Source organism: Arabidopsis lyrata, assembly GCF_000004255.2.
Source record: "Arabidopsis lyrata subsp. lyrata unplaced genomic scaffold ARALYscaffold_5, whole genome shotgun sequence".
Classification (NCBI taxonomy): domain Eukaryota; kingdom Viridiplantae; phylum Streptophyta; class Magnoliopsida; order Brassicales; family Brassicaceae; genus Arabidopsis; species Arabidopsis lyrata.
In genome coordinates, this window is record NW_003302551.1 from 4,585,843 (window position 1) to 4,610,795 (window position 24,953).

Here is a 24,953-nt window from a genome sequence, read left to right on the forward strand (position 1 = left end):
TCATAAGCTTTACCCTCAGTCCCATATCAAATATAATCCCATCAAGATCGATTTATATAAGTTCGGATTAATTTTCTCGAGATCCCAGAACACAATATGTTTCATGAATTATATAGTTTATTTGGAGAAGAATAAATGAAAAGGTCTTCGAGGGTGTAGTTAGGGAACCACCAAATATAATTAGCCATGTGTTAAGTGACTATAAAATTTGGAAGGAAGCCCAAATGATCCCAGCACATTTACGTGTGGGCAATGTGTTCTAAAATACGTTAGGCGGTAGTCGGGCGGTGGATCATTGTATAGCGCCTAACTGTATATGCGGCTGTATATACGGGGTATATACGGTGAATATATATTTATAAAAATATATTACAAATATATATAATATCATAAAAAAAACAATTGTAAAAAAAAATAAAAGGAGTCTCACGTTAAACTCCAACTCTAAAAAAAATGAAAACATAATAACAACCGTATTTAGATAAGAAGCACCATATAAGTGGCCGTATTGAGCAGTCTAACGCCGTATAATGACCGTATTGAGCCGTATAACACCGTATAATGGCCGTATTGAGCCGTATAGCACCGTATTGAACCCAACCGTATTTGTTAAACGCATAGCTTAAAAACAGTACAGTAGTCTGCCGTATAGCGTATAGTTACCGTATATACGGCCGCCTAGGACGTATTTTAGAACACAGGGATATAGTTATCTAGAAATAAGTTCTTAAAAGCTTTTTTCCAAGTAGATGGCTTTTGGAAGTAGATGGATTAGGATATGTTTATCCTCGGGTAGATGATAAGACAATGCCTTCGGAAGTCAAATATCAAACACATAGTCTCTCGCCTCTTCTCTTGGAATTGAAGTGTTTGTTTTTGCTATTTCAAATTTGTCCTGAGATAGATTGTCAAAATTTTGAGACGGTGTAGAGCTGATTTTGTTAACAGTCTCTTTGATGATTCCTTTCTCTCTAACTTTTTATACATAAGTTTAGTGATCTCTCTCTCTCTCTCTCTCTCTCTCTCTCTCTCTCTCTCTCTCTCTCTCTCTCTCTCTCCTTGTTTATTTAGATAAATTGCATATTGTTTAACCTCTAATTCTAGGCTTAAATTTAATTATGTATTTTTTACTGAACTGACAGTCACTCCGGGAGTGTTGTTTAAAGTTAAATGTTTGATTGAAAAAATGGTACATCGCTAATCTCTTTGGCTTATACATTTTAGTTAATGCTCCTTCCTTTACAGATTCCATGTTTGCCACCCAAGAAGATACTAAAAGCGGCAAACTAAGAAAGATACAGTATGAAAGTGATATTTATAATCAATGCTTCATTTCTACTGCCATGTTTAGAACCCATGAGTTCCACTTCTAATAAGACATTTCTAATTGGAATTTAATAAGTAATCAATAGAAAAAGTACATACTATATAAAATAGGGTAATTCCCATGTTCAAAAAATTGCTAGGCGTTAGTCGGGCGCTCGAGCTGGGCCTAGCGCCTAGCCGAAAAATCAGAGATTAAACGGGAATTAATCGGGATTAGTTTTTTATATTTTTACGTATATATTGTATATATATTATTCTTGTGGAAATAAAATAAAAAACGCACGTTGGTGCAGTGGTTATAAGCGAGTTTCCTCATATCCGATGGAGAGTTCGAGCAACTCAAACTCCGATTACATTTATATCTATTTTATTCATTTTAGGTTTAATTGATATTAAATTACCAAAATACCCTTATCTTCTACCTCTTGAAAAATGAGATCTGTAACCCTAAATCCGCTATCACTTGATTTTTTCCTCACTTTTCTTCATTTCTTTTTGTTTTCTTCCATTGTTTATTGCTAGATTATGCTAGATCCATCAAGTATCTATGATTTTCAACCTTCAAAAATACAAAAAATCATGTTTTTTTTGAAGATTTCCGATTTTTGATCCTATTTTACCCTAAGTCTGGCGGTCTCTTGCCGCCGAGCGACTAGCCGCCGCGTAATCGGCCGCCTTAGCTGCGTTTTTGAACAATGGGTAATTCTCAAAAATACCACACATAAGTTTTGGTTTTTTATTAATAACACTTAAGTTTTGATTTTCCAAAAATACCACAAAACTAAATTTTAACTTTCAACCTTCAAAATTAAACTTCAAACCAAAAACTCTAAACTCTAAACTCTAAACCTTATCCCCTAAAAATATACCCTAAATCTAAATAGTCAACTCGAACCTAAAATTTAATTTCTTAACCTTTGAAAATCAAATTCTGTGTTTGTGGTGTTTTTGAAAAACCAAAACTTTGGTGGTATTTTTGGAACATCAAACTAATTGTGATATTTTTGGAAATAAAAGTTGAAAGTGTGATATTTTGAAGAATTTTTCAACAAAATATACAGTCCGTTCTATAGTTTAAATTGAAAAAAGAAAAGAAAAAAAGGAAACAATCAAAATGATTCCTAAGAATAGTCTAAACTCATTGAGAAAGCTAGAAAAACGGGCCAATTAACAAGAAAATGCATCATTTTGATCAACTCCGTGCAATCAGTCTCAAAATCTAGACTCTCTCCCCTAAAAAAAATCATGATTGGCAAGACCAAAAGTAAAGCTTCTAATTGTGAATAAAGAGAGACAAAACTATGGTTGGTTCAAAATCCTTCCACTTGAAACTTTTCCACCGATGAAGAGGCATTTGATTGAGCTTCCTTCCAAGCCTTAAAATCATATATAATCATATATATGAAAGTTGGCCAACTCTCTACATATGAGTTCCACATCATCATATAAGAAAATGACATGTGTTATTTTGCATTAGTTAGATAAAAATCATATATATGAAAGTTGGCAAACTCTCTCCATATGTGTGCCACATCATCACATAAGAAAATCTCATGTGTCATTTTGCATTAATTAAATAAAAAATTAAAAATATTAAGTGAAGAAAAAAATCAAAAAGCCTCAATTGTATTAAATCTTCCATCAACACCACTCTTAATTGAATTTTTCAAAATAAAATAAAAAGACAAAAAATCATGTTAATGTATCAAGCACTATTTTTTTTGTTTTTTAATCAATGGTCATTACTCGATAATGACAAAATTTACAGTTTAGTTGTTTGCTACCTAACCTCTTCTTAGTTTAGTATTTTATCTTGAATCTATTTTTATTATTATGTTTTGTGGTTCACATACGATTATATGACATTCTTTCTTTTCATTTTTGTTCATTTTGGTAAGCTGGTAACATTGACAATGACATGCAAGTTTTTTCAAGTAATGGACCTTTGAGACGTTAGGCATACCAAAAAATTTAAGATACGACAATTCTATCATATATATGCAAATGAAAGGAGAGAGATCTAAATATGTTGACCTAAATGACTCTTCAATTTTTTGTTTTTTTTTTTCTCTTTTCATATAAAAACTCTTGTAGCAAATGAATAGTTAGTTATACATATGTTGTTCAAAATATGTCAATTTAGTATCTAATCATGAGCTTATTATGATGTGCGTGGTTGGAGTACTAGATCACGAGAGTACATAGAACAAGGAATTGTTTGTTTATAATCAAGTTAGGCAAGTTTCAAACTATATAAGTAACACTAGATAAGAATCTGTGCCATGGGGTAAATCTTAATTATTTAATTTTATATTGAATGATTCAAAAAAAAAAACTCAAAGTTTTATATTGAATCTTGAGATGTCAAATCTAATTTTTGTAAATGCGTTAAAGATTTTAAATTAAAATAAGGTTATATAAATACAAAGTAATAACACAACTTTATAGTCGATAAAAAAATTACAAATTAAATTTTAAATATTTTCATGATTTATATTATACAAATAAAGTTGCATTTACGTCATTCATAAATATAGACTTATAGATTCGCAGTTTCAATTTTTTTTAATAATACAGAAAATAATTTGTTGGTGACAAAATGCATATATATATATATATATATATATATATTAACATTATTTATGGTTTCAATTAAAAAACACAATGCATTTAATATAAAAAATCTTTATATAGAAGTTTTCTTATTTGAAAGTTCGAGATATTTAATTTTGCTAAGTTTAGTTAATAAGAGTAAGTAGTATATGAAATTAAAATTGTTTGGCAAGATGGATAGTAGAATTAAAGAAATGCAAAATAAAAAATATGAAAATAATTGTGGGTTTGACACATAGGCACTAAAAAAAATCTCTTTTAATATATAGAGGAGAATTACATACCATTGTATCAATATATCATATATTATTGTTGTAGGTATTTATGATAATGAAAAAATTAGAATCTTAGATATATAGATAATTACATTTATATATGAAAAATTTATAATTGATATTTCGAGTCAAAAATGAATCCAATCATCAAAATTGTAACTGCATAAATTAGCAACAAGGAACAATCGATTACCAAAAAAAAAAAGCAACAAAGAACAATCAGTATAATTTATTTTTAACAATTTTCAAAACAACAGCGTAGTGTGAGTATTCTCCTAGTATGACTTAAAATATGTAGAGGCTCACGGAAATCAATATGGGATACCAACAAATGAACCTCTTGGTCTTCTTATGAATTTCCAAACCTGATTTTCTCCAAAATAAATAATCCAAATTTGAATAAATCGAATTCACCATAAAAAAAACTAGAACCAATGAAATTAGAGATAAACCTCACTTTTACATTGACATATGAAATTTAATTGTCTGGTTAACTAATTTCTCATCCTCCACAACTTAGATAAGTTGTATTACGAAGACACCCTCTATCTCCAAAGTGTCATGTCATGTCTGCCAATATGCACTTTTACATGTATCATGTATGCATGATTTGTCATTGCGGAACTTCATGCTCGAAATCAATGTTATTTCTTTGCGAGGCTGAGCTATGCTACAAACAAAAGTGACACATCGTATAATTAGGGTAATTATCTATTTTTATGTTTTAGTTATATCATTTATTTTGTTATTTATCATATAAAAATCTTATGTAACGACCCGACCGCCATAGTCCGTGACAACGCCCTTAAAACTTGTAAAAATTATATAGAAACCTAAACCTTTAAAAACACCTTTCTCACTTGGATAATTACTGCTTAGGATTGTATGCCCACAAGAAATCAATTGAAAAGTTGGGGATTGTACCTTGGAAGAAGATTTTTATTATGTGACTGATGTTCCAGGATTAATTAAGAGACGGATCTGACAAATCATGCATGACCCGATGAACGTTGGGACATCCAATGAACATGAGTCGATCTATGTATATTCATCAATAACTAAATTTTGAATCTTTGGGAGAAATATAACTTACTATTAACACACAAAATAATTATAAGAAAACCATTTCCAATATTTAGTCGAACTATATGCGTATCACTCATCAGTCCATCACCAATTGCAACTTGGCCTACTAGTGACTATCTCTCCCTCACAGCCACCAACCCTCACATCATCATCATCATTTTTCAACGTACATCTATAGTGCTTACATTATTCTTCTTTTTTTTTTGTTTTTGTTTTGAGACTTAAGGGATTAAATACAATTATTATACCACGTGATTAGTTAATGGATCATTTACATATATATTTTCAAAATTAGTGTTCTGAATTTATAAATATTGACTAGCCGTTTAAATTATTTTATACAAACTAAAAAAAGTTAAATTTGAGATATTTAAACTTGTTTTTTTTTTTCAGCTATTTAAACCACATAAATAGATACGATACCCGGCCTTAGTTTGTTTCCGCATCCACTTAACTTAATTATTAACCACTCTAATTAATATACTGTTTAGAAAAAAGTTTTAATACACTTATAAACATGACTTTTGGTTTTTCAAAATTATAAATTTCAAATTGTACACATAAAATCCAAATTTACTGCAAGTTCAACTAAATTTACTATCTACTCCATAAATTGCAGAACTACACCAATTAGTATTCCAGTAATCCAACCGTTTATAAAGACAATATAAACAAGTATTTAAAAATTTAATTTTTCTTCTGTGTATTATACATGAAACACTACAAGAAAACATGTAATTAGCGACCACACATTAAGTAGCGTAGTAGTCGCTAAACCTATTAAGACGACAGTTTGGCGACTAAAACACGTAGTCGGTAAACCTTGCGTCGCTAAATTTATGAGTCGCCAAACAGTCGCCATTTAGCGACTGAATAACTACTAAATTATGTGCCGTTATTTAGTCGCCTAACAGTCGCCAAATTAGCGACTGTTTGGAGACATTATTGCCACTACATAGTGACTCTTTGGCGACTATTTGGTGACTGATATAGCGACAGTTTTGCCACCATATGGCGTCTGTTTAGTTTAAGTATTGGTGACTGAAATGCAACTAATTGACGACTGATTACAGGTTTAATTATCAATTTTACATTCTAATTTATGGAATCCTAAATTTAAAAAACTATATTTAACAAACAAAGAACCTTGATTCAAACACACAACATAATTCAAACATGTTCACAACATAATATTCAAGCTACATAATATCAAGTTTTTAAGTTTAGACAAGAAAAGCAACTAAAGGAAGGGGAGTTGAGATGTTCACTCCTAGGCTTGATCTTGTGAAGCATTAGCAGTCTGGAACTCTTCTGTTTGATCTTCTGAAGCAGACTCGAGAAAGGCGAGAAACTTGGGGTCAGTTTTGGTCAAGTACTTCTTCACCATCCTCAAGTGTTTGATCTTTGCTTGTTGCTCATTAGTAACACGCTTGATCTCTGCTTGCTCAGCTTTCACCCGCGATGCCTCTGCCTCCCGATGTGCTTGGAGAGTCGCTTGTTCTTCTATCTTGCGGTTGGCTTCCTCAAGCTGTGACTGCAAGGAAGTGAAAGCAGAACTGCTTCCTGGGTACTTCCGCTTCCCATTGATGTACCTCCCTAAGCTTCCCATTCCGAAGTATACCCCTCTCTCGTTTGTGACAGTTGACTGCAAAAAAAGATAAGAGGATTAGTTCTTAAAAGATGAAGTAAGTGATAATAATAAAAAAAGAGAGGATCAACCACATTACCAGAAGGAAGATCTCATCATCCTCCTCTTGAGATAGTTCTGATCGACGGGATGTACCATCAGACCCTTCATCATTCACAAGGGCAGCCAACTTAGCTTCCTTGTTCTTCAAATATGCCTCATGAATTTCCTGCGCCTTCCTATCAACAAAACTCCCATCTTTTTTGGTATGAGTCCTAATGAATATCTCACCAATAGTAGGTGGTCTTCCCAGCTCAATTTCCTGAAATGTTGTTCACAAAAAAATTCAAATTCTTAAGGAAAACCATTATGTAAATAAACAAGAGTGCTTGATGTAACTTACCATCTCTTGCTCGATTTGTAAGAAAGACTTTGGCCCCGATACATGCTTGTGAGGACCAAGACCATTACGGTCAGACATTCGAGCTGCTGATGTGGTTGAACTCTTGGCAAGTGCTTCTTCTGTGTCCCAATACTCACACATTTCCTTCCACAATGTCTTCTCAATCCATGGCGGTCTCTCAGTGGCTCGTTTTGAGCAAGCCTTAGAAACCATGTCCTTCATACGCAGCTGACATATTTTGTAGAATTTCTCTTCAATTACACCGGTCAGTGATGGATGCCATGTGTGTGTTTTCTACAAAACAAGAGGAGAGTTTGATGTTAGTGATCAAACAACCAAACCAAACCAAATGGATACAGACAATAGAAGTTAATTTACCGCGAATTTGAGGAAGTATTTGTGTCTTCTTTCAGTAGGTACACAGCTCCAATTGTAATATGGCCCATTAAACTTGTTTGTGAATACCTTTGTGATCTTCCGAGTCAGCTTACCATTGTCGTGACCAAACCTACAATTACATAAACCAATTAGCAAGCTTTATACACACATAATCCTAATCTACTCAGCTTACCATACACACACATATTACTCAATATTAACCCTAAACCTAATATACTCAGCTTACCATATACACACCTAATCTACTTAGCAGATACACACACACATTACTCAATATTAACCCTAAACCTAATCTACTCAGCTTACCAATAGGTTTCAGGCTCAAATGTGGGAGAGATGACCGTTGTATACTTCTCACGTCCTGGCCGGAGAAGCAACTCATGGAGAGTAGCAAGCGAATCTTCAGGGAGAGTTGATTCCCTTTCATAATCAGCCTCAGCTTCCTCATCTTCATCTTCTTCCGCATGTGAGTTTTGAGCTTGAGAGCTGTGATGTGATACAGAGGCTCGAGGTGGAGGATTTGACGCCTGCCGAGGTGGAGGATTGGAGGCTTCCGGTTGAACCGGTGCTGGAGACTGATTAGAGGCTTCCCGTTGAACCGGCGCTGGAGACTGATTGTAAGCTTCCCGTTGAACCGGCGCTGGAGACTGATTGGAGGCTAGACGATGAACAGATCCTCCAGATCTAGGTTGAGTCGATCCGGATGCTCGAAATGGAGTCGAGCCAGATCCGCGAGGAGATCCTTCGCCTGACTGGAAAAGTTGCGTCGGAGGAGGATAGTCCCTGATGGTTGGACCCGTTGGAGGTTGTGCAATCGGCTCTTGTTCAGAATCTTGAAGTGGGGCTTGACGATTCGCCGGCGTGAACTCGTACTGGCTGGGAAGACCCCTAGGTCTTCGATTCAAAGTCTTCGATTCAACTCCTACAGGCTGGGAAGAAGTGGGTCGATTTTGGGGGGAATCTTCGATCCCCTTCCTCTCTTGCCTTTTCCACCACGAGTCTTCATCATTCAAGCGTTCAATGGAGAGATTGAGAGGATTGATGAAGAATTAGGATCGAATCGAGAGAGAAGGAAAGGGGAATAGGGTTAGGGTTCGTCGGGTTCGTCGAGAGAGAAGAAAAGGGGATTAGGGTTAGGGTTTCGCGACTCCGAGTTTATATACTCTGGCTTAATGGGCTAAAATTACTGGATCAAGCCCGTAAAATCCCAATTAATTGCCCAAATAAAATAAATGAGTCGCTAAATAGTAGCTGTAACTGGCGACCTATTAGCGACTACGTTAATCAGTCTCACATTAAAGACTGATTAGTGACTAATGTTTAATATAGACTACTTAGTCGCTAATACGTCCCTAATTAGTCGCCAAATTTAACGACTACATATTCAGTCGCCGAATTAAGTCGCTAATACCGTGTTTTCTTGTAGTGAGATTGCTCTTTCTTATTTTTAAGCAAGTTCCCGATAGGGCTTATTTGATCATGATTTCTGTTTCGTCTTTTCTTTCCTTTCTGTGTGCGTGCTATATAGCACATTCTCTTGTTTGACATGAAATAAGAAAGAAAATATAAACCTTTTTTGGCGAGTAATAACAATGTCCAACAAAGTTTATTTGAGGAGACGTTTAATCATTTCGACGTGTTGTCCATTATATATTTTACAATAGTCAATTTCGTAATAATTAAGTCCTAGCATCGAAAAAAAAAAACATTCAGATGGTGGAATCGATGTGGCTTCTATGTGAATCCTATGTAAATTTATTTTTTCACAGATTCTCCAAGAACAGTCCCATCAAGTCTTTTGTTTGGCCTTTTTTCGTATGGTTGTATATACACATTTCGTAATTTATCCTGCTACTAAAGATTACGGATCTCTAGTTTTATCCTTAGAAGCTTCCGCTACTTCAGTTGGTATCAGAGCTCGTGTTTCACAAAACTAAATAAAGTATAATAATAAATGATATTTGGAAATATTCCAAATATCTCGCTACATCATTGGACGATAGATAGTGGAACACATATATGTACATTATAGTTTTGTGGGGTTTATGCATTCCATAGCACTTTAAAATCTTTGGTTTTTGTCCAATATGTATAGTTTTTTCTTTAGTGAAATATAGAGTGAGCATGAGCGACGTTTGACAAAAGCTTTGAGACTATATATCCCTGTGCGCCTTGTTTATCTCTCGATGTGTTATGGTCGTTCGAAGTTGATGTTCAATGGTATTATAATCTATGACATAACCATAACGTTCGCCGTTAAGCAATCTTCCCCATCATCCAAGACCTCCCTCAGGACTTTTTACTAATTCGTTGACTAAACCTAGTTTCTACTTTCTTCTTCGCGCAAATGTCATTTTTTACCTTCCTCATCCACTCTCTATAATTCGTTTGTGTGAACATGACTTGTATGATCATGTTTTCAAGTTGTCATTCACGGACAAGACGTAGGGAAATTCAACATTTTTCTGCCGTTTTATCATAGTAAAGTTATATGGGATTTTAACACAAAATTAATTGTCGATGAATGAATCTTTTATAAATTACTTTAGAACACGGTTCTAATTTTCTATGTTAAATTCGAACCATACGCTCTTGAGTTATGGTTTCTGTCAACCCATCTCAAATTGAATCTTACTTTAAGACCGACTATAAATCCTACTTGGACCAAACAAACTAGACTCTATATTATATTCCCTCCGTTCTTTTATAAGTGATGTTTTAGTAGAATGCACATCGATTAAGAAATCATTTATTTTTGTGTATTTCTAAACTAAAACATCATTTATTATCTAATCAACCAATAAAAAAATAATTAATTTTGCATTGAACACTGAAAACATAATCTATTTAAGAACAAAATTAGAAGCTTAAAACATCACTTATTAAAGAACGGATGGAGTATACTCTCTCTGCTCCTTAATAATCTAAATTCCATGTTTTCACAGATATTAAGATTTAAGAACATATATTTAGAATTTTCACACATATTAAAATAGATTATAAATGCATAATTTTTTTGTGGTCAACAGTTTTACACAACTCATTGACAAAAAAAAAGAAAAACAAAACAATTTTCCACATATTTAAACCAAAAGTATTCAGTTTTTTTTTTTTTTTGAAGTGTGTAATTCATCATTAATAACTAATTAAAATGAATAGAAAACCTAAAATTTGTATTTTCTTGCATCAAATTTTTTCTTTCTAGAATTTGGATTAATAAAAAACGGAGGGAGTAAGATTTAGAAACTTTTGTTTATTCTGCATGATAAATTGATGAGAGTAAAGAACACAAAAGTGTTTAGGAAGAATTATAATAGACTCTCTTAAGAATTATTCTACAAAATACATTCTCTTATATAGAGATGAGATTGATCTAAGTTTTCTAATTTAAGATAAATATAAATATAAATAATATATTTAGAGATAATATAATGGTAAATATCCTAAATTAAGATATTAACAAATATCATGATCTTTTAGATCCTTTTAGATCTTCATGATTTCCTTATTCTTGGGCTTCTCATCTCGACCGTCGATCTCAATCGATCTCTGGTTTCCTCAATAAAAATAACACAAAATTATCCGTTTGGGGAAATAAAACTTTAAAAATTATCGATTTTTTCTTTTAACAGCATTATCGAATTTTATTTACAAGTTCTTTTTTTTTTGTCAACAGCTATATTATATTGGCTCAAATAAGCCAATTTTGTGGAAAATTGTTTACATAAAGTGATAAGATGCGGCTGGATACGAACCGTTCGAGCCAGTTTATCCGCTTTCACATTTACATTTTGAGAAACTAAAGATAATGAAAATACATCAAATTCCTCCTTTTCGCTCTGAATCGCCTCTAACTACAAGTTCTTAAATTACTTAAAAGCACCGAATTTAATATCCTCACGATATTTGGGCTAAATAGTTTGGGCCTCTATCAACATGGGCCGGCATATGTAATTATTTCGCGTCTCACAAAGACGCCAACAGTTTTAGAAAGGTACTGAGATTTTTTTCAGTAGAGAGAAGCTTGAACACACGAAGAAACCATGGCGGGAATCGATACACAGAAGCAGCTTCTCTCTCTGATCCGCGATTTCACATCTGAAAGATCTCGCGGAGGTAAGATCTTCATACATTTTTGTTCGTTTTCTGGAGATTTCGCGACGAAGAAGAAATCGGAAGATGTTTTGTAGAAATTCGAAACAAAATCGAACAGATTTTGAAGAAGATGATATGCATTTTTGGTTATTTTGAGTTATAGGCGTTAGTTTTATGCGATTCGATCTTCATGTGGTTTTGATTGTTGGTGATTTTTTGAATTAAGAGCAAAGAGTTGTTGGATTGAAGAAGAGGATCGAGATTTTGCAATCGGAAATCGAAGCAGCGAATTCAGAAGTTGAGAATGCGAAGCGTATCAAAGAAGTGGCGGAAGAGGAGCTTAATGGTTACGAAGTTGAATTGTCTTTGAACGATGCTACGATTCAATCTCTGGAGGTTTTGATTTGCTTTGATTTTACTTGGTTTTTGGGATGATTAACAAGTTTTGGATTGCCTAATCACGAATTGAACTGTGCTTTTTCACTTGATTTTTGGATGATTAAGAAGTTTATGTGATGCTAGTTCTCTATGGAGTGATTTGTATTGAAACTGTGCCTTTTTTTCAGGCAAGGATTAGTCTTCTTCAGGATGAAGTTTCTACTGTTGGCAGTGAAGTTGATGCTCTTAAGGTTTAGCTACACATTGTTTATTTGAGTTTTTAGTGCTTATATATGGTTGGTTGATATCTTCGTTTGATATTCTGGAATTTTTGTTGATGACTTGATTGTTGGCGAAATAAAGAACAAGGAAGGATTTCTCAGGTGATTTTGATCTTTCTAACATCTTAATAAGGTCTAGTTCTTGAAGTATACTCAGGTTATGTTTGTTAAATTGCTTATTCTTTTTTTGTGGTATACAGAGATCAGTTTATAAGCCAAATGGAAGAACTGAACAAGGAGATAAGGTTATTTTCTTTTCTTTGCGTTTTCATCGTATGCTGTTGCAGCTCATCTTAAGTTGCTTGGTTGGTAATAGGGAGTTCCAGAAAACAGTAGATTCGACTTTTGGCAATGATGATAGTACTGGCATAACACCAAGTGAGTAGCTAATGTTTGCAGTTTACTCTTCTTGTTTTATTTTTCACTGTTTATTAAGAGATTATGGCTTTTGGATATGTTTCATAATTGCAGATGTCAAAGCTTTTGAGGATAGTTCTGGAGCGGATTCAGAAGCTATCAAGGGAATGCTATCTGATGTAAGTTCTCAATTAGCAAAAGAGGAAGAAGGATACCTGGCGGAGAAGAAGATACAAGAACAGGTAAAATGGAAATATAGGAGTCAATTTGTAAACTTTGCTGCTTCAAATACCTTTTGCTAGCTTATCCATTCCCTGTTTTAGATTGTTGTTTAATCATTCTATGAGGAGAACAAATTGGGATTGATAATTCGGTGTTCCTATCTGTAGCTGCAGAAGGAGCTCGATGACTATGAGAAGAAAATGTCACTCATGGAGGCCATAACAGACAAAACGAATTCAGTGCAAGTTCTCGCTAGATATCCTTTAATCCCATTAGCTGGTGAAGCATGATTTATTAACTGATAACTACGGTCGCAGTAATCATTTATCACATTCACATCAACTATTTCTGTTTTTTAATACGGCCTGCACTCTGCAGCCAGCCATTCTGTTTTTTAATAAAGCAAGCCAGTGCTTGTACCTTTCCTTTCTGATTTGCCATTCTTTCAAAAGAATAGTTTCCTTGACAGAAAACAAGCAGGCTTCTGAGTTGGAACAAACATTCGCTTCACTTGGGGAGGAGCTGCAAAAGAGATGCCGATGCCAACATTGCCAGGCAGAAAATTTGGAAGTCTTGAACTTACTTCTTCAGGGAGATCAAGTATGTCTATCTCATAAATAGACTTTTGTACTCTATTGATCATCCAATTTTTACTGATAGTGCTTCGTTAACCGTATTGTCAAGAAAAGACTCCGTATATCGGTATATATGTTCTGCTTCATTTTAGCTGGAGTCCTCACCCTGAACGAATGTAGACATGTGTTGTAGCTTGTTTAGGGAGCTAAGATGTCAAGAAGCGTTATGTCTAACTTTCGAATTTTGTCACTTCGACTTCTACATTTTCTTACAATATTGAAGAAAATGATGATGATCAGAGAACAGGCTTTCTCTTAGTTGTGAAAGAGTAGTATCTTTCAACATGACTATATTGTACTCTCAAATTTTTCTGAATACAGTAGACTGAGCTTTTCGTTTCTATTTGATATTTTTCCTGCAAGCTGTCATGTTTAAAACATTATTATATTTTGCAGGATATGGAGGTGTCTTAGATAAAAGCCAATCTTGTGGTTGCTTGAGGTAAGATTGATTTACTTGGGTCTCAAGATGGTAAGACATTTACTTTCACCTCTCTGGATTTAAAAAAACAAACTTGTCTAGAAATTTTACTAAATATGCAATGATGAAGCTAACAACAGTAGTCCCAACTCCCTAGTCACGGTCACCGGTTTTAAAAGTACAAACAATTAGCTATGGTTTTCCTTACATTAACAACTAACAAATCCAATAACAACTCAACTGGGAAGGTATAGGTACATATCAGCCACGTTCTTGATATTAAACCACTCATATAAAGCCAATGCAAGACTTCCAAAATGAGAACTTCCTCCTTACATTCCAAGTCCTTGGAAACACATCCCAAAGTTCAATATAGCTCAGATAGGAACCTATGCAAACTAATTGGAACACTTGCTTTGGCTGCTATTATGATACCATCGATCGATCAAGAACGACAACGCACTATTTCCTCTTTGCAGAGATTCATCAACACCAAAATCTTCTCCTCTTTGGAAAGATTTATATTTTATCAACACCAAAATATTTTTATGAAAACGTCAACGAACTTTTTTCGGCGAAACTAGAGAGATCAGATGTTGATCGGATTTAGGACTTTGGCCTATTGATATATGGAGCAGAGCGGCTGGATTCCCCATTATTCAAACATTTCTCAACCTATATAACTGCTATCGGTTTTTATCACACTGTCACTCGAGAGGCCCTTACACTATTTCCTGAACACTTAATCCGATTGAAACCTAACCCCATTAGTACCCAATCCACATCATCCGCTTTTTATGTTGTCCCTATTCTCCATGTTCTTTCACCAACTCTCCTTCTTTTCTGTTTCATAGACAAAACGAAAACACCTCGAGGAGCTACAATTATTTTTATTAGCATGGGACCAATAACAATTCAACTGGGAAATGTGTTAACTCATAGCAACTTTAAACAGTCATTTACAGTACTTTTGTTTCCATGAGAAAGAGAGTATTTTATACACATCTGACTTTCAACTGAGAGTTCTCTGGATACTGGCCAATGAGAAATAAGCGCCTGTTGGACCCTTTCCCAACAAGGAAGAATGGTTACCACATTCGATAATTTTCCCTTTGTCTAAAACAACGATCATGTCACAGTTTTGGATTGTGCTAAGCCTATGTGCGATCATAATGCTCGTCCTTCCAACCATTACACGCTCAAGCGCGTCCTGCACCACATGCTCTGATTTGCTATCTAGAGCGCTAGTAGCTTCATCAAGGAGCAATACCGATGGATTCTTCAAAACTGCTCGAGCAATTGCGATCCTCTGTTTTTGACCACCAGACAATTGTACTCCTTTGTCTCCACAGTTTGTGTCATACCCGTTAGATAGTGATGTGATGAAATCATGAGCGTTCGCTGCCCTTGCTGCCTCGATAATCTCCGACTCGTCGATCTTGTCAGATGTTCCTCCGTACATAATGTTCTCTCGGATCGTCCCAGCGAATAACATTGGCTCTTGGCTAACCAAAGATATGTACTTACGAAGCGATCTTAGATGATACGACCTTATATCGCGGCCATCAATTTTCACAATACCTTTTAACGGATCATAGAACCGCTCAATCAAGCCAATTATTGTGGATTTACCTGACCCGCTTGGACCTACTATCGCTGTTGACTTCCCCTCCTCGATCTCAATGGAAAAGTTCTCGAATATAACCACATCAGGTCGTGTTGGGTAAGAGAAGTCCACATTAAGAAATGTAATTTGTCCTTTTATTTTTTCGGGGACGTATCCACTTGGGTCCTCTGGCTCAATGGTCGTACAACGATCTAACACTGCAAACACTGACCCAACTGCATCCAATCCCTTGGCTATATCTGTCGTCATGGTTCCAGCATCAGCAATAACCCGACCCGTAGTCACAAAGATCATAAATATCTCAAAGAATGCTTTTGACACCATCTTCCTATCAGCGATTAGTCTACTACCATACCAAAAATTCAAAGCCGAAGTACACGTTATAAGGCTTCTAGAAGTCCCCAACACAATCCCTGCTAACCATGATTGGTAGACACTTTCTTTACGAGGACCTTCTTGAACCTTTTTTAGTAGTTTTATGATCCGTTCTTGTGATGAGAAGGCTGTGATGGTTCGTATGTTTGATACAGCCTCCGCGGCTAATTTACTACATTCATCTTGGGCTTTGGTGGCCTTTTCGGAAAAGCTCTTGAGCAGAATACGTTGAGTGTAGAAGCAGACAACAATTAGTGGCTGTACTGAAATCAGCACGATGGCTAATCGCCAAGCAATGACCAAACCAATTATGCAAGCTACGCTCACTGCCGATATGGTTTGTACCAGCAATGACATTCGATCACCAACCATTGATCTCACCTATCACAAAAACATTAAGATATCAAGAAATGTTAAAAATACTGTTTATTGTGGAAGTCGAAACTAACACAATCAAGATTTGTCTAGGGTTTTATTTTAGGGATACGATAATCGTGAATTCTCAAAGAACAACAGAAACGATTGATACCAAAGATGGTGTTCTTGATATTATTAATGAAAAGATGATTTTGATCGTACAAGAGTTTGATCGTAAAAGAAAAAGGTGTTTGTGCTATGAGAGCTTTGCGTAGTGTAATTTCTAGAGCGATATTGCTTCCCCCTCTGTGAGAGCCTTGAGTCTCTTTATATAGGGGTGATAAACCGCCTCTCCAGCGATATATTCTCGGAAGATTTCCATTTATCTTGAAGTCGGTGTAGAATATCGCGGATCAGGATAATTTCCTTATTCTTCGGAGTTTTTTGGAAGATTTCCTGATTTAAGTTGATCCTTCGTGATTCTCCTTTATCATTTCCGGGTTTATCGGAAATGACCCTTCGGAAATGATGCCTTGTTTGGAAATGATACTTTGAAGATGAATATTTATCAAGTCTTTGCCTCGGGTGATGATGAAGACTTCGCCTCGGGTCACTCTGAAGACTTTGCCTCGGGTGACACTAAAGACTTCGCCTCGGGTGACTTTGCAGACTTCGCCTCGGGAACAATACACATTTCACCTCGGGTAGCACTGAGACTTTGCCTCGGGGTAACTGCAGTATAAGGCTCGGCAGTGTACCCCGAGCTGACTGTGTACCCCGAGCTGACTGGCAGACTGACTGGCAAGGTACCCGAGCTGACTGGCAGACTGACTGGCAGGGTACCCGAGCTGACTGGCAGACTGACTGGCAGGGTACCCGAGCTGACTGGCAGACTGACTGGCAAGGTACCCGAGCTGACTGGCAGACTGACTGGCAGGGTACCCGAGCTGACTGGCAGACTGACTGGCAGGGTACCCGAGCTGACTGGCAGACTGACTGGCAGGATACCCGAGCTGACTGGCAGACTGACTGGCAGGGTACCCGAGCTGACTAGCAGGATAACCCGAGGTGTTGAAGTTTGGCTCGGTCTCAAAGGATGGGTGAAATCCGACCCCAACAGTTAGCCCCCCAGCTCGTTGACTTGGGAGCAAGTGTGACGAGCTTCATGAATGAGTCGACCGAGCTGTTAACTTCTGCTTCGAGTCGCCAGTGAACCTGAGGCGGCACTCTTAGAACCGTCCTTTTTCTTCCTTTTTGGTTGTAGTGTAAGATTGTGCATGGATGACTTTGTCGTTGTATTTTTGCAAAGTAAATACAAACGCTATTTTCAAAGATCCTTGTCTTCGAAGAGAATACAATGATTTTGAATAGTTTCCGTATCAAAACATCTTTTTGTCCTAAGTAAAAAAGAATTTATGTAGCCGGAGCGAAAGATAGATACCAGTGTTAAGATAAACTGGGTTTTAGTAGCCGGAGCGAAAGATAGGTACCAGTGTTAAGATAAACTGGGTTTTAGCAGAAAGATTTGAACGTTCACGGTCGCGACCCGATTCGATTCAATCGATAACCAGTGCTTAGAAGCGAACTGGGGCACCAGTGTTAAGATTTTACTGGGGTTTCTGAAGACAATTTCATCTTTGGTCGGATATCTTCGACCAGATTGTCTCGAATGCTTATATAGCGCGCTGTAACCGTGGAGGTGTAGATGAATTTAGTTCGCGGGCGTGGCCATCGCCCAAACGAACAGAACGGAGTTTAGACCGTGTTGATTTCCCGAGGCGAGTTTCGGGGTAAAGACCGAGGTAGGTTTAGTAAAACCCGAAGTGTATACTTAGAAATATAGTTTGATAAAATTTGAATAGGAGTATAGGAAACATATAATTGATAAAGTTTGAGTGGGAGTATGGATATACGGACCCCACTCTCCCCCCCCCCTTTTTGATAAGGGGAGGTAGCTGAACTCGTCCGAGGACGAGCTGCCTACGTACCCTTTTCGGGGATCAAGCCACCCCGTAGTTCAAGCTTATGCGTACCTTAGGTTTTTAGCGGTAGTATTTCCTGAGGTGTTTCCACAACTGGGATAGTCTCGGCCTCCTCGGAACCAATTGTGACGGCAATGGGGTTAGGATTCGTCATCTCCACCTCAGGCTCATCGGTCGCTTTGGCTCGTCTCTGATAGGCTTTGATCGCGGCTACGGTGTCGGGGCAAAACGCTGATCCTCCCATTATCATGTAGATTCTTTGTCGTGTTCCGTCACGCTCCTCGTCGGGTGTTCCCCGGACTCTCTTCGGAGCCTCTGGCTCCCTTGGCTCGGGACCCCTTGCTGTGTCCACCTGTTCGGGCTGAACTTGTTCTGGCTGTAGGTCTTTGAGGGTTATGTTCGTCCCAAGCTCTCCGGCTAGAAATTTGGCCGCTAATATTGCTCCGAGGCTCCTGCATCTGGAAGTGTGATGCCCGATGGTCTTGTGATGCTCGCAGTATTCTTTTTCGTCACCTAGGGGTTGACATCTTTTCCAAGTGAATGAATCTCTTCCTTGCCCACGGCCTACGTCGACTTGATAGTTGTGGGCTCCTGAGAAATCGTGCCCCTCGTGGTGCGTGTACGTTTCACTCTGATCCGGCTTCTTCTGGCTCTGCAGTCCTGTTTGGGCTTTCTCGGTTCGGGATGCTTGCTTTGTCGGCTCGTGTCTCTTCGCTAGTAGCTCCATTTCTTCTTCGTAGGCGACGAAATCTGAGGCTCGGTGCAGCGCGTCGCGAATTGTAGTAGGTTTGGATAGGTTCAGCTCTTTTCTGAATTCTGACTTGTACCAGAGAGCTTTCTTCAAAGCCGAAAGAGCGGCTACATCTGTAATTCCTTCGACCTTGGCTAGCGTCGATTTGAAGGTTGTGAGGAAATCTCTCAACGGTTCGGTGGGCTGTTGAGATAGGGACCACAGATCCGCATCGGAGGTTCCGGGGTCGATGAGGACGGAGTATTGTTTGAGGAATAGTGTCGACAGCTCGTCGAAACTGTCAATCGAGTTTCGTTCCAATTTAGAAAACCACTCTAATGCGGGTCCTTTGAGGTGTTCCACGAACAGCAAGCATAGACCTGCATCCTTCTCCCCGGGCTTGAACCTGGCTCGGGCTACGGATATCACGAAAGATTTAATGTGACACTTCGGGTCGGTTGATCCGTTGTAGGAGTCGATTTTGAACTTCCCCAGATTGGACATCGTCGTTTCGGAAATTCTTTTGGTGAAGGGCGTATTCCGAGATTCTTCTAAAATTCGGTCGATGTTTGGTGCAGAGGATGAAACGCTATGTATCTGGGTTTTGACGAGCTTCATATCAGCTTCCGCCTTGGCTAGGGAGGCTCGGATCTTGCTGAGCTCGTCCTCCCTTTCGGATTCTTCGGCCCATCTTACGTTCTCCTCAGTTTCTTCATCGTCAGTGAGATCTGTTCGCTCGGCGGAGTTAGCTCCGGCTCGGGTACGCTCATCTTGCAGATCATCTGGCTCGTCCGTCAAGTCCACTGCGTCTGGCTCGGTGGGATCATCTTGGTTCTCGCATCTGGCAGGGTCGGCTCGGGTTGCGACTCCGGTGTTGCCGGTTGGTGTCGCGAACGTGAGTCTCGTTGGGTTGATGCCAGGCAAGTCCCTCCGAGCTCGTGGCGGCCGAGTCTGGAAACGCGTGGTTTTTTGTTGCCCACGTGTTGCGATTTCGTCGACTCGCTGCGCCAAGGTTTTGTTAGCTTTCTCTTGATCGTCAGCTTTCTTCTGGAATTTAACCATCATATCCTTCAGTTCGGCTAGGGCTGCTAAGATTGTCGGATCGGCTTGAGGATTCTGAGGGTTCAGAGCATTAGGGTTCCCTCCTCCGGCTGGCGGTATCTGACGATCGTCTTCGTTTACCATCCTCTCTGGAGCAAATAAATACAAAATAGAAGACATACCACGTTAGCATCTTTTGCTAGCCTGGAGCAAATTGAACCACTTGAGTTATCATCTATATCGAACCAATTGACTTCAAACGTCAATATCTTTGAGAGCATTTGTTCTCGAATACGCTTTGTTAGGTATTCACCCATGTATGCAAAACTGTAATGTTGACTAATATTGACTAAGAAAGAGAATATAGCTAAACCAACAAATAACAACACATATATCCTTGTTTTCTCCTTGATCTCGTCATGGCTCATTAGGAAAAACACTGATATCACTGATCCCGCGGAATATGCAGAAATTGGTTGTATGATCCCAAATAAAGCTGCACTTAAGCAACCACATAATGCATGTTTCCACTCTGGCCTATTCATTGCCATCAATCTCTTAAATGATGGCACAAGCGGCTTATTATCGTTAGGAATCGAATGAGAAAGATTCGTAACAATGCTTGAGCTTGTGCTACTAAGAGAGTTGTGTTGACTATACTTAAAGTCGTTGCTTAAAATCAAGACTTTGCCCTTTTTCACACTTGCATTGATGTTAACATCTGATTCTTCATTCTTCATTTGTTGTAAGCGGACTAGCGAAGAGTAATGCCCATCTATCCTCTCCAGGAGCTCTTCGTGCGACCCGGTTTCGACAATGTGACCATTTTGGATTACACAGATAACATCAGCATTACGAAGAGTAGAGAGGCGGTGGGCAATAACGATAGTAGTACGGCCAATAGAGATATTATCTAAGGCTTCTTGGACTACCCTTTCGGATTCGGAGTCCAGAGCACTTGTTGCCTCGTCTAGAAGGAGAATTATCGGTGATTTAATTAGCGCTCGTGCAATTGCGATCCTTTGCTTCTGGCCTCCCGACATTTGCACTCCCCTCTCCCCGACCTTTTTTTTTTTATTTTGAAAAGCAAAACATACGTTTTTACCATCATCTTTGAAAGATATAAATAAAGGGAAAATAAACTATAATCATTATGTTCTTAGGAATATAACCTGAGTTTTGTAACCAAGAGGGAACTCAGAAATAAAAGTATGAGCGTTTGAGGTTTTGGCAGCTTCCACTACTTCATCCATCGATGCATCTTCTTTACCAAATAATATGTTCTCTGTTATAGATGTGGCAAAGAGTACTGGCTCTTGGCTAACAAGACCCATTTGTGATCTCAACCATTTCACCTGCATCTTATTAATGGACACACCATCAATGAGAATATCTCCTGCGATCGGGTCATAGAACCTCTGTAAAAGCGATATAATGGTCGATTTTCCCGATCCACTTCCGCCCACCAAAGCCACAGTTTTCCCTGATGGAATTTTCAGACATAAATCGTCAAAGATAGGGGTTTCAGGTCTAGACATGTAGTTGAACTTCACGTGGTTGAATTCCACATATCCTTCAATCCTCTCCAGAATCTGACCTTCCAATTTTTCTGAATCTATATCAGGGACTCTTTTTATCACTTCTAAAATTCGTTCCCATGCTACAAATGCCTCTGAGAAATATTTGAGATTTGATAAACTCTGACCAAGTTGTCTGAAAAATGTAAGATACCAAAGGTTAAGACAACACAATGGTTTCGTTCGTGTCAAGAAAACCAAAGAGCACTAAACATAATTACTTACATGCCGCCATATGTGATGCAACTAATGACTACGAAGACAGTACCGCCTTTAGAGCCATGGTTCATAACCAGCCGACTTCCGTACCAAGTTAAGAATCCCCAAATAGCATGAGTGACACCATTGCTCCCAATAGCAATTCCTTTAGCTAGCCCTTGTCTCAACCCTAGCTTCACCGACCCTTTAAGTGCAGTTGAGAACTTCCCTATCATTCTGTTCTCACTACCAAATGCATAGATTGTTCGAACTGATGAGATAGCCTGCTCGGCTATAGAACCAGCGTCGTTGTACTGCTCGCGAATCTTCCTTGAGATGCTAACGAGGGCTCGTCCATACATTAGTCCAGGGATCAAAAGGAGGATGATGAATGGGAAACCTACGATTGTGAGTCTCCATAGCAAGATGAAACCCACTATATAGCTTGCGACAAACGCAGATGCATTCATCAAAAAGTTTGGTAACTGCTTAAAATCAAAATCATTAAAAAATGGTTTTTAAAAAAACTATTAAAACGATATATAGAGATGCAAAGTTGAGACCTTTTCACTGAGGAAGTCTTGGATGACGAGGCTGTCACTAGAGACACTGGTGATAACATCAGAAGTGCTTGTAACATGAAGATCAAAGTAACCCACATCTTGTCTTAACACTGCCCTTAAGTACTTTTCTCTCATTCTTGATGTTTGTCTCTCCCCTGTTCTTGTCCAACAATATCCTTCTGTTTTACATATTAAACCCATCCACAAAATACAAAACTTTTGTTATATGAACAAAAATATGTTTAAAGAAACATGATCTATAAAGACTTACCAAGGAAACATATCACCCAAGATCCACAAGCGACGTAAAGCAAAGCTACAACATTCTGTTAATTACCCAATGTGCAAAAAGAAATAAAACGTTAGTGTTCTTTCCTTATGAATTTTTTTTTTCAAGGTTGATTCCTTGTTTTTCTTGTCGTCTACTACATCTAATGATGATATTTTAATAAAGATGCTAGATCTAGATGCACATCCGGATGAATAAACCAATGAGGCCAAAGAAGTTAAGTATCATGCCATGTTTGGTCTACTTTGTCATGTCTACTAACAAAATAAAGCGAGAACAAAAAAAAAAAAACAGAAATTAAAGACCACATGAGAAGAGAGAGAAAATACCTTGGAGATTGTTTGCATGAAGGTTTGATTATTGGAAGAGGAAGTACCAAGGTTGTTCAGTAGCGTGTTGAAGATAAAAACTACAACAGGAGTGATGAAGCCATCACCGACGGCTCCAATTAAGCCTAATGCCATCAATATCCAATCTACACCATCCGCGTGCATGCATATCGATCTTATGCTTCCAAAACTCTTCATCTTGTCCCTCCCACTCTCTTTTTCACCTTCTTTACCCATTTTTCTCTTTTGTTTAGAAAGAGAGAGAGACCAAAACGACACATTGACCTTTGGGAAACGACAACCTGCAGTTTTATATAGCAGCCGGGACAGAGGGAGACCGTAGGCCTTTTAATATATATTAAAAGCTCTTATAACATTTGTATAATACCACCAAATACCACAGTTTGTGTCATACGTAAAGACAATTAATGTACTATTGTAAAAGCGTTTAGCATTCAATTAGATATATTGAAAATTTGGTCATAACGTAAAGATGTTAGATATTACAAAAGATCATTGTACGTAGTTAGTTCACTAAGCCAAGTCCTTTAACAAAAAAAAAAAAAAGTAGTTCATTATAAGCCTTGTTCAAATCGAAGAACTAAGATTTACCGGATCCTTGTTCTGAAAGTAGATTCGGACCAAAACCACATATATTAAAAAATTTAAAGTAACGTGAACAAACGAATGACAATATGGCTACCGTCTACCGAGGATTCGAGTTTTTTCTCGGCAGTTTTCGATTTTTACTCGACCGTTTGAATATTTTACTCGATCGATTATTCTTCAGAGTTTTTAGAGATTTTTGCCAACGATTGACGTACCGGCTACCAAGGCATACAATTAATTAAAGACCATTCCGATAATTTAGAAACAAAAATATTGTTTAATCATACATGTCATTTATTATCATTGACGTTAGCTGTCTTTACGTAATGTCTTAGGGAATAATTATATAACATCAATATTGATTTAGTACTGATCACTACAACTACAATAATAGATGCATCGTACAATACAAACTCACATGGCTTTTTCAATTCCTCTCTATAACATTATTCACAAATCTAAACAATATCAAAGAAATAGTTTCATCAATCTTTTTGCAAAGGACTTATTAAAAAAATATTATTCATTTTATTGCAAAAATATGTAAATGAGTTTAGTCTACAGTTGATAATGTTCAGTTAGAATTTGAGATTTGTTCTTGAAAGAGCATTGTGTTTTCGAGAATAACTAGAAAGCATAGATACGTACTCTAGCAACTGAAATACAAGCAAAAGGTTTATCCGGAACCCTATCACATCATCAGAATCACACTTAGTCCGAAATACAAGCAAAAGATTTATCCTCGTGAGCACTCCCCGACGCTAAGGAAAGACACCAATGAGACTGGATCGGAAAAGGGTTTCCATGAGAAAAAAAAGGGAAAAAAAGGGGGGAGGTAGAGGTTTGGGTATTCGTCGATATAATCTACAATTTGGGGTGGGAATGATTTTTTAAATTTTTGTAAAACAATTTGACACATGATGAATCATTTCTATGAAAATTGGTTAACTCTCTCCATATGAGTGCTACATCATCACATAAAAAAAAATGTGTCTTTTTACATTATTTAAATAAAAAATAACAGAATTAAGTAAAAACTCAAAAGTCATCCATTGCATTAAATCTTCTATCAATACCATTCTTAATTGATTTCTTCAAAATAAAATAAAAATCATATTAATGTATCAACATTACTTTTATTATTCTCTTCTTTTTTTA

The 24,953-nt window shown here is 37.3% G+C and overlaps 3 protein-coding genes across 3 annotated transcripts; 1 reads left to right on the top strand and 2 right to left on the bottom strand.

Annotated features, from left to right (window-relative positions):
* The first annotated feature begins 11,709 nt into the window (after nucleotides 1–11,709).
* Nucleotides 11,710–14,267, top strand: LOC9313171. Its single transcript, XM_021025582.1, is given in 11 exon segments — nucleotides 11,710–11,845; nucleotides 12,051–12,220; nucleotides 12,391–12,453; nucleotides 12,566–12,585; nucleotides 12,684–12,728; nucleotides 12,800–12,861; nucleotides 12,955–13,082; nucleotides 13,230–13,341; nucleotides 13,552–13,662; nucleotides 14,094–14,120; nucleotides 14,123–14,267. Coding segments are annotated over 11 exon segments (891 nt in total). The 5' UTR covers nucleotides 11,710–11,772; the 3' UTR covers nucleotides 14,203–14,267.
* A 267-nt stretch (nucleotides 14,268–14,534) lies between these two features.
* Nucleotides 14,535–16,504, bottom strand: LOC110228363 (ABC transporter B family member 17-like; the record flags this gene model as incomplete). The annotated part of the gene is given in 1 exon segment (XM_021025581.1): nucleotides 14,535–16,504. A coding segment is annotated over 1 exon segment (1,374 nt), but the record flags the coding sequence as incomplete, so codon positions are not given.
* Nucleotides 16,505–20,241: 3,737 nt separating this feature from the next.
* LOC9311519 (ABC transporter B family member 17) lies at nucleotides 20,242–23,875 on the bottom strand. Its single transcript, XM_021025580.1, has 6 exons — nucleotides 23,187–23,875; nucleotides 22,840–22,894; nucleotides 22,569–22,747; nucleotides 22,033–22,490; nucleotides 21,403–21,943; nucleotides 20,242–21,294 (listed from the first exon to the last, which is right to left on the bottom strand). The coding sequence occupies exons 1-6, from the start codon at nucleotides 23,421–23,423 to the stop codon at nucleotides 20,368–20,370; spliced, it is 2,397 nt and encodes a 798-aa protein (XP_020881239.1). The 5' UTR covers nucleotides 23,424–23,875; the 3' UTR covers nucleotides 20,242–20,367.
* Between the last annotated feature and the right edge of the window lie 1,078 nt (nucleotides 23,876–24,953).

Excerpts from the sequence above, each read along its gene's own strand:
- LOC9311519 (XM_021025580.1), bottom strand. The coding sequence starts at position 23,423 with ATGGGTAAAGAAGGTGAAAAAGAGAGTGGGAGGGACAAGATGAAGAGT. Across the intron at positions 22,748-22,839 it reads TTGGGTGATATGTTTCCTTG|AAGGATATTGTTGGACAAGA; the intron begins GTAAGTCTTTAT and ends TATGTAAAACAG. Across the intron at positions 21,295-21,402 it reads CTCTTGGTTACAAAACTCAG|GTCGGGGAGAGGGGAGTGCA; the intron begins GTTATATTCCTA and ends AAAAAAAAAAAG.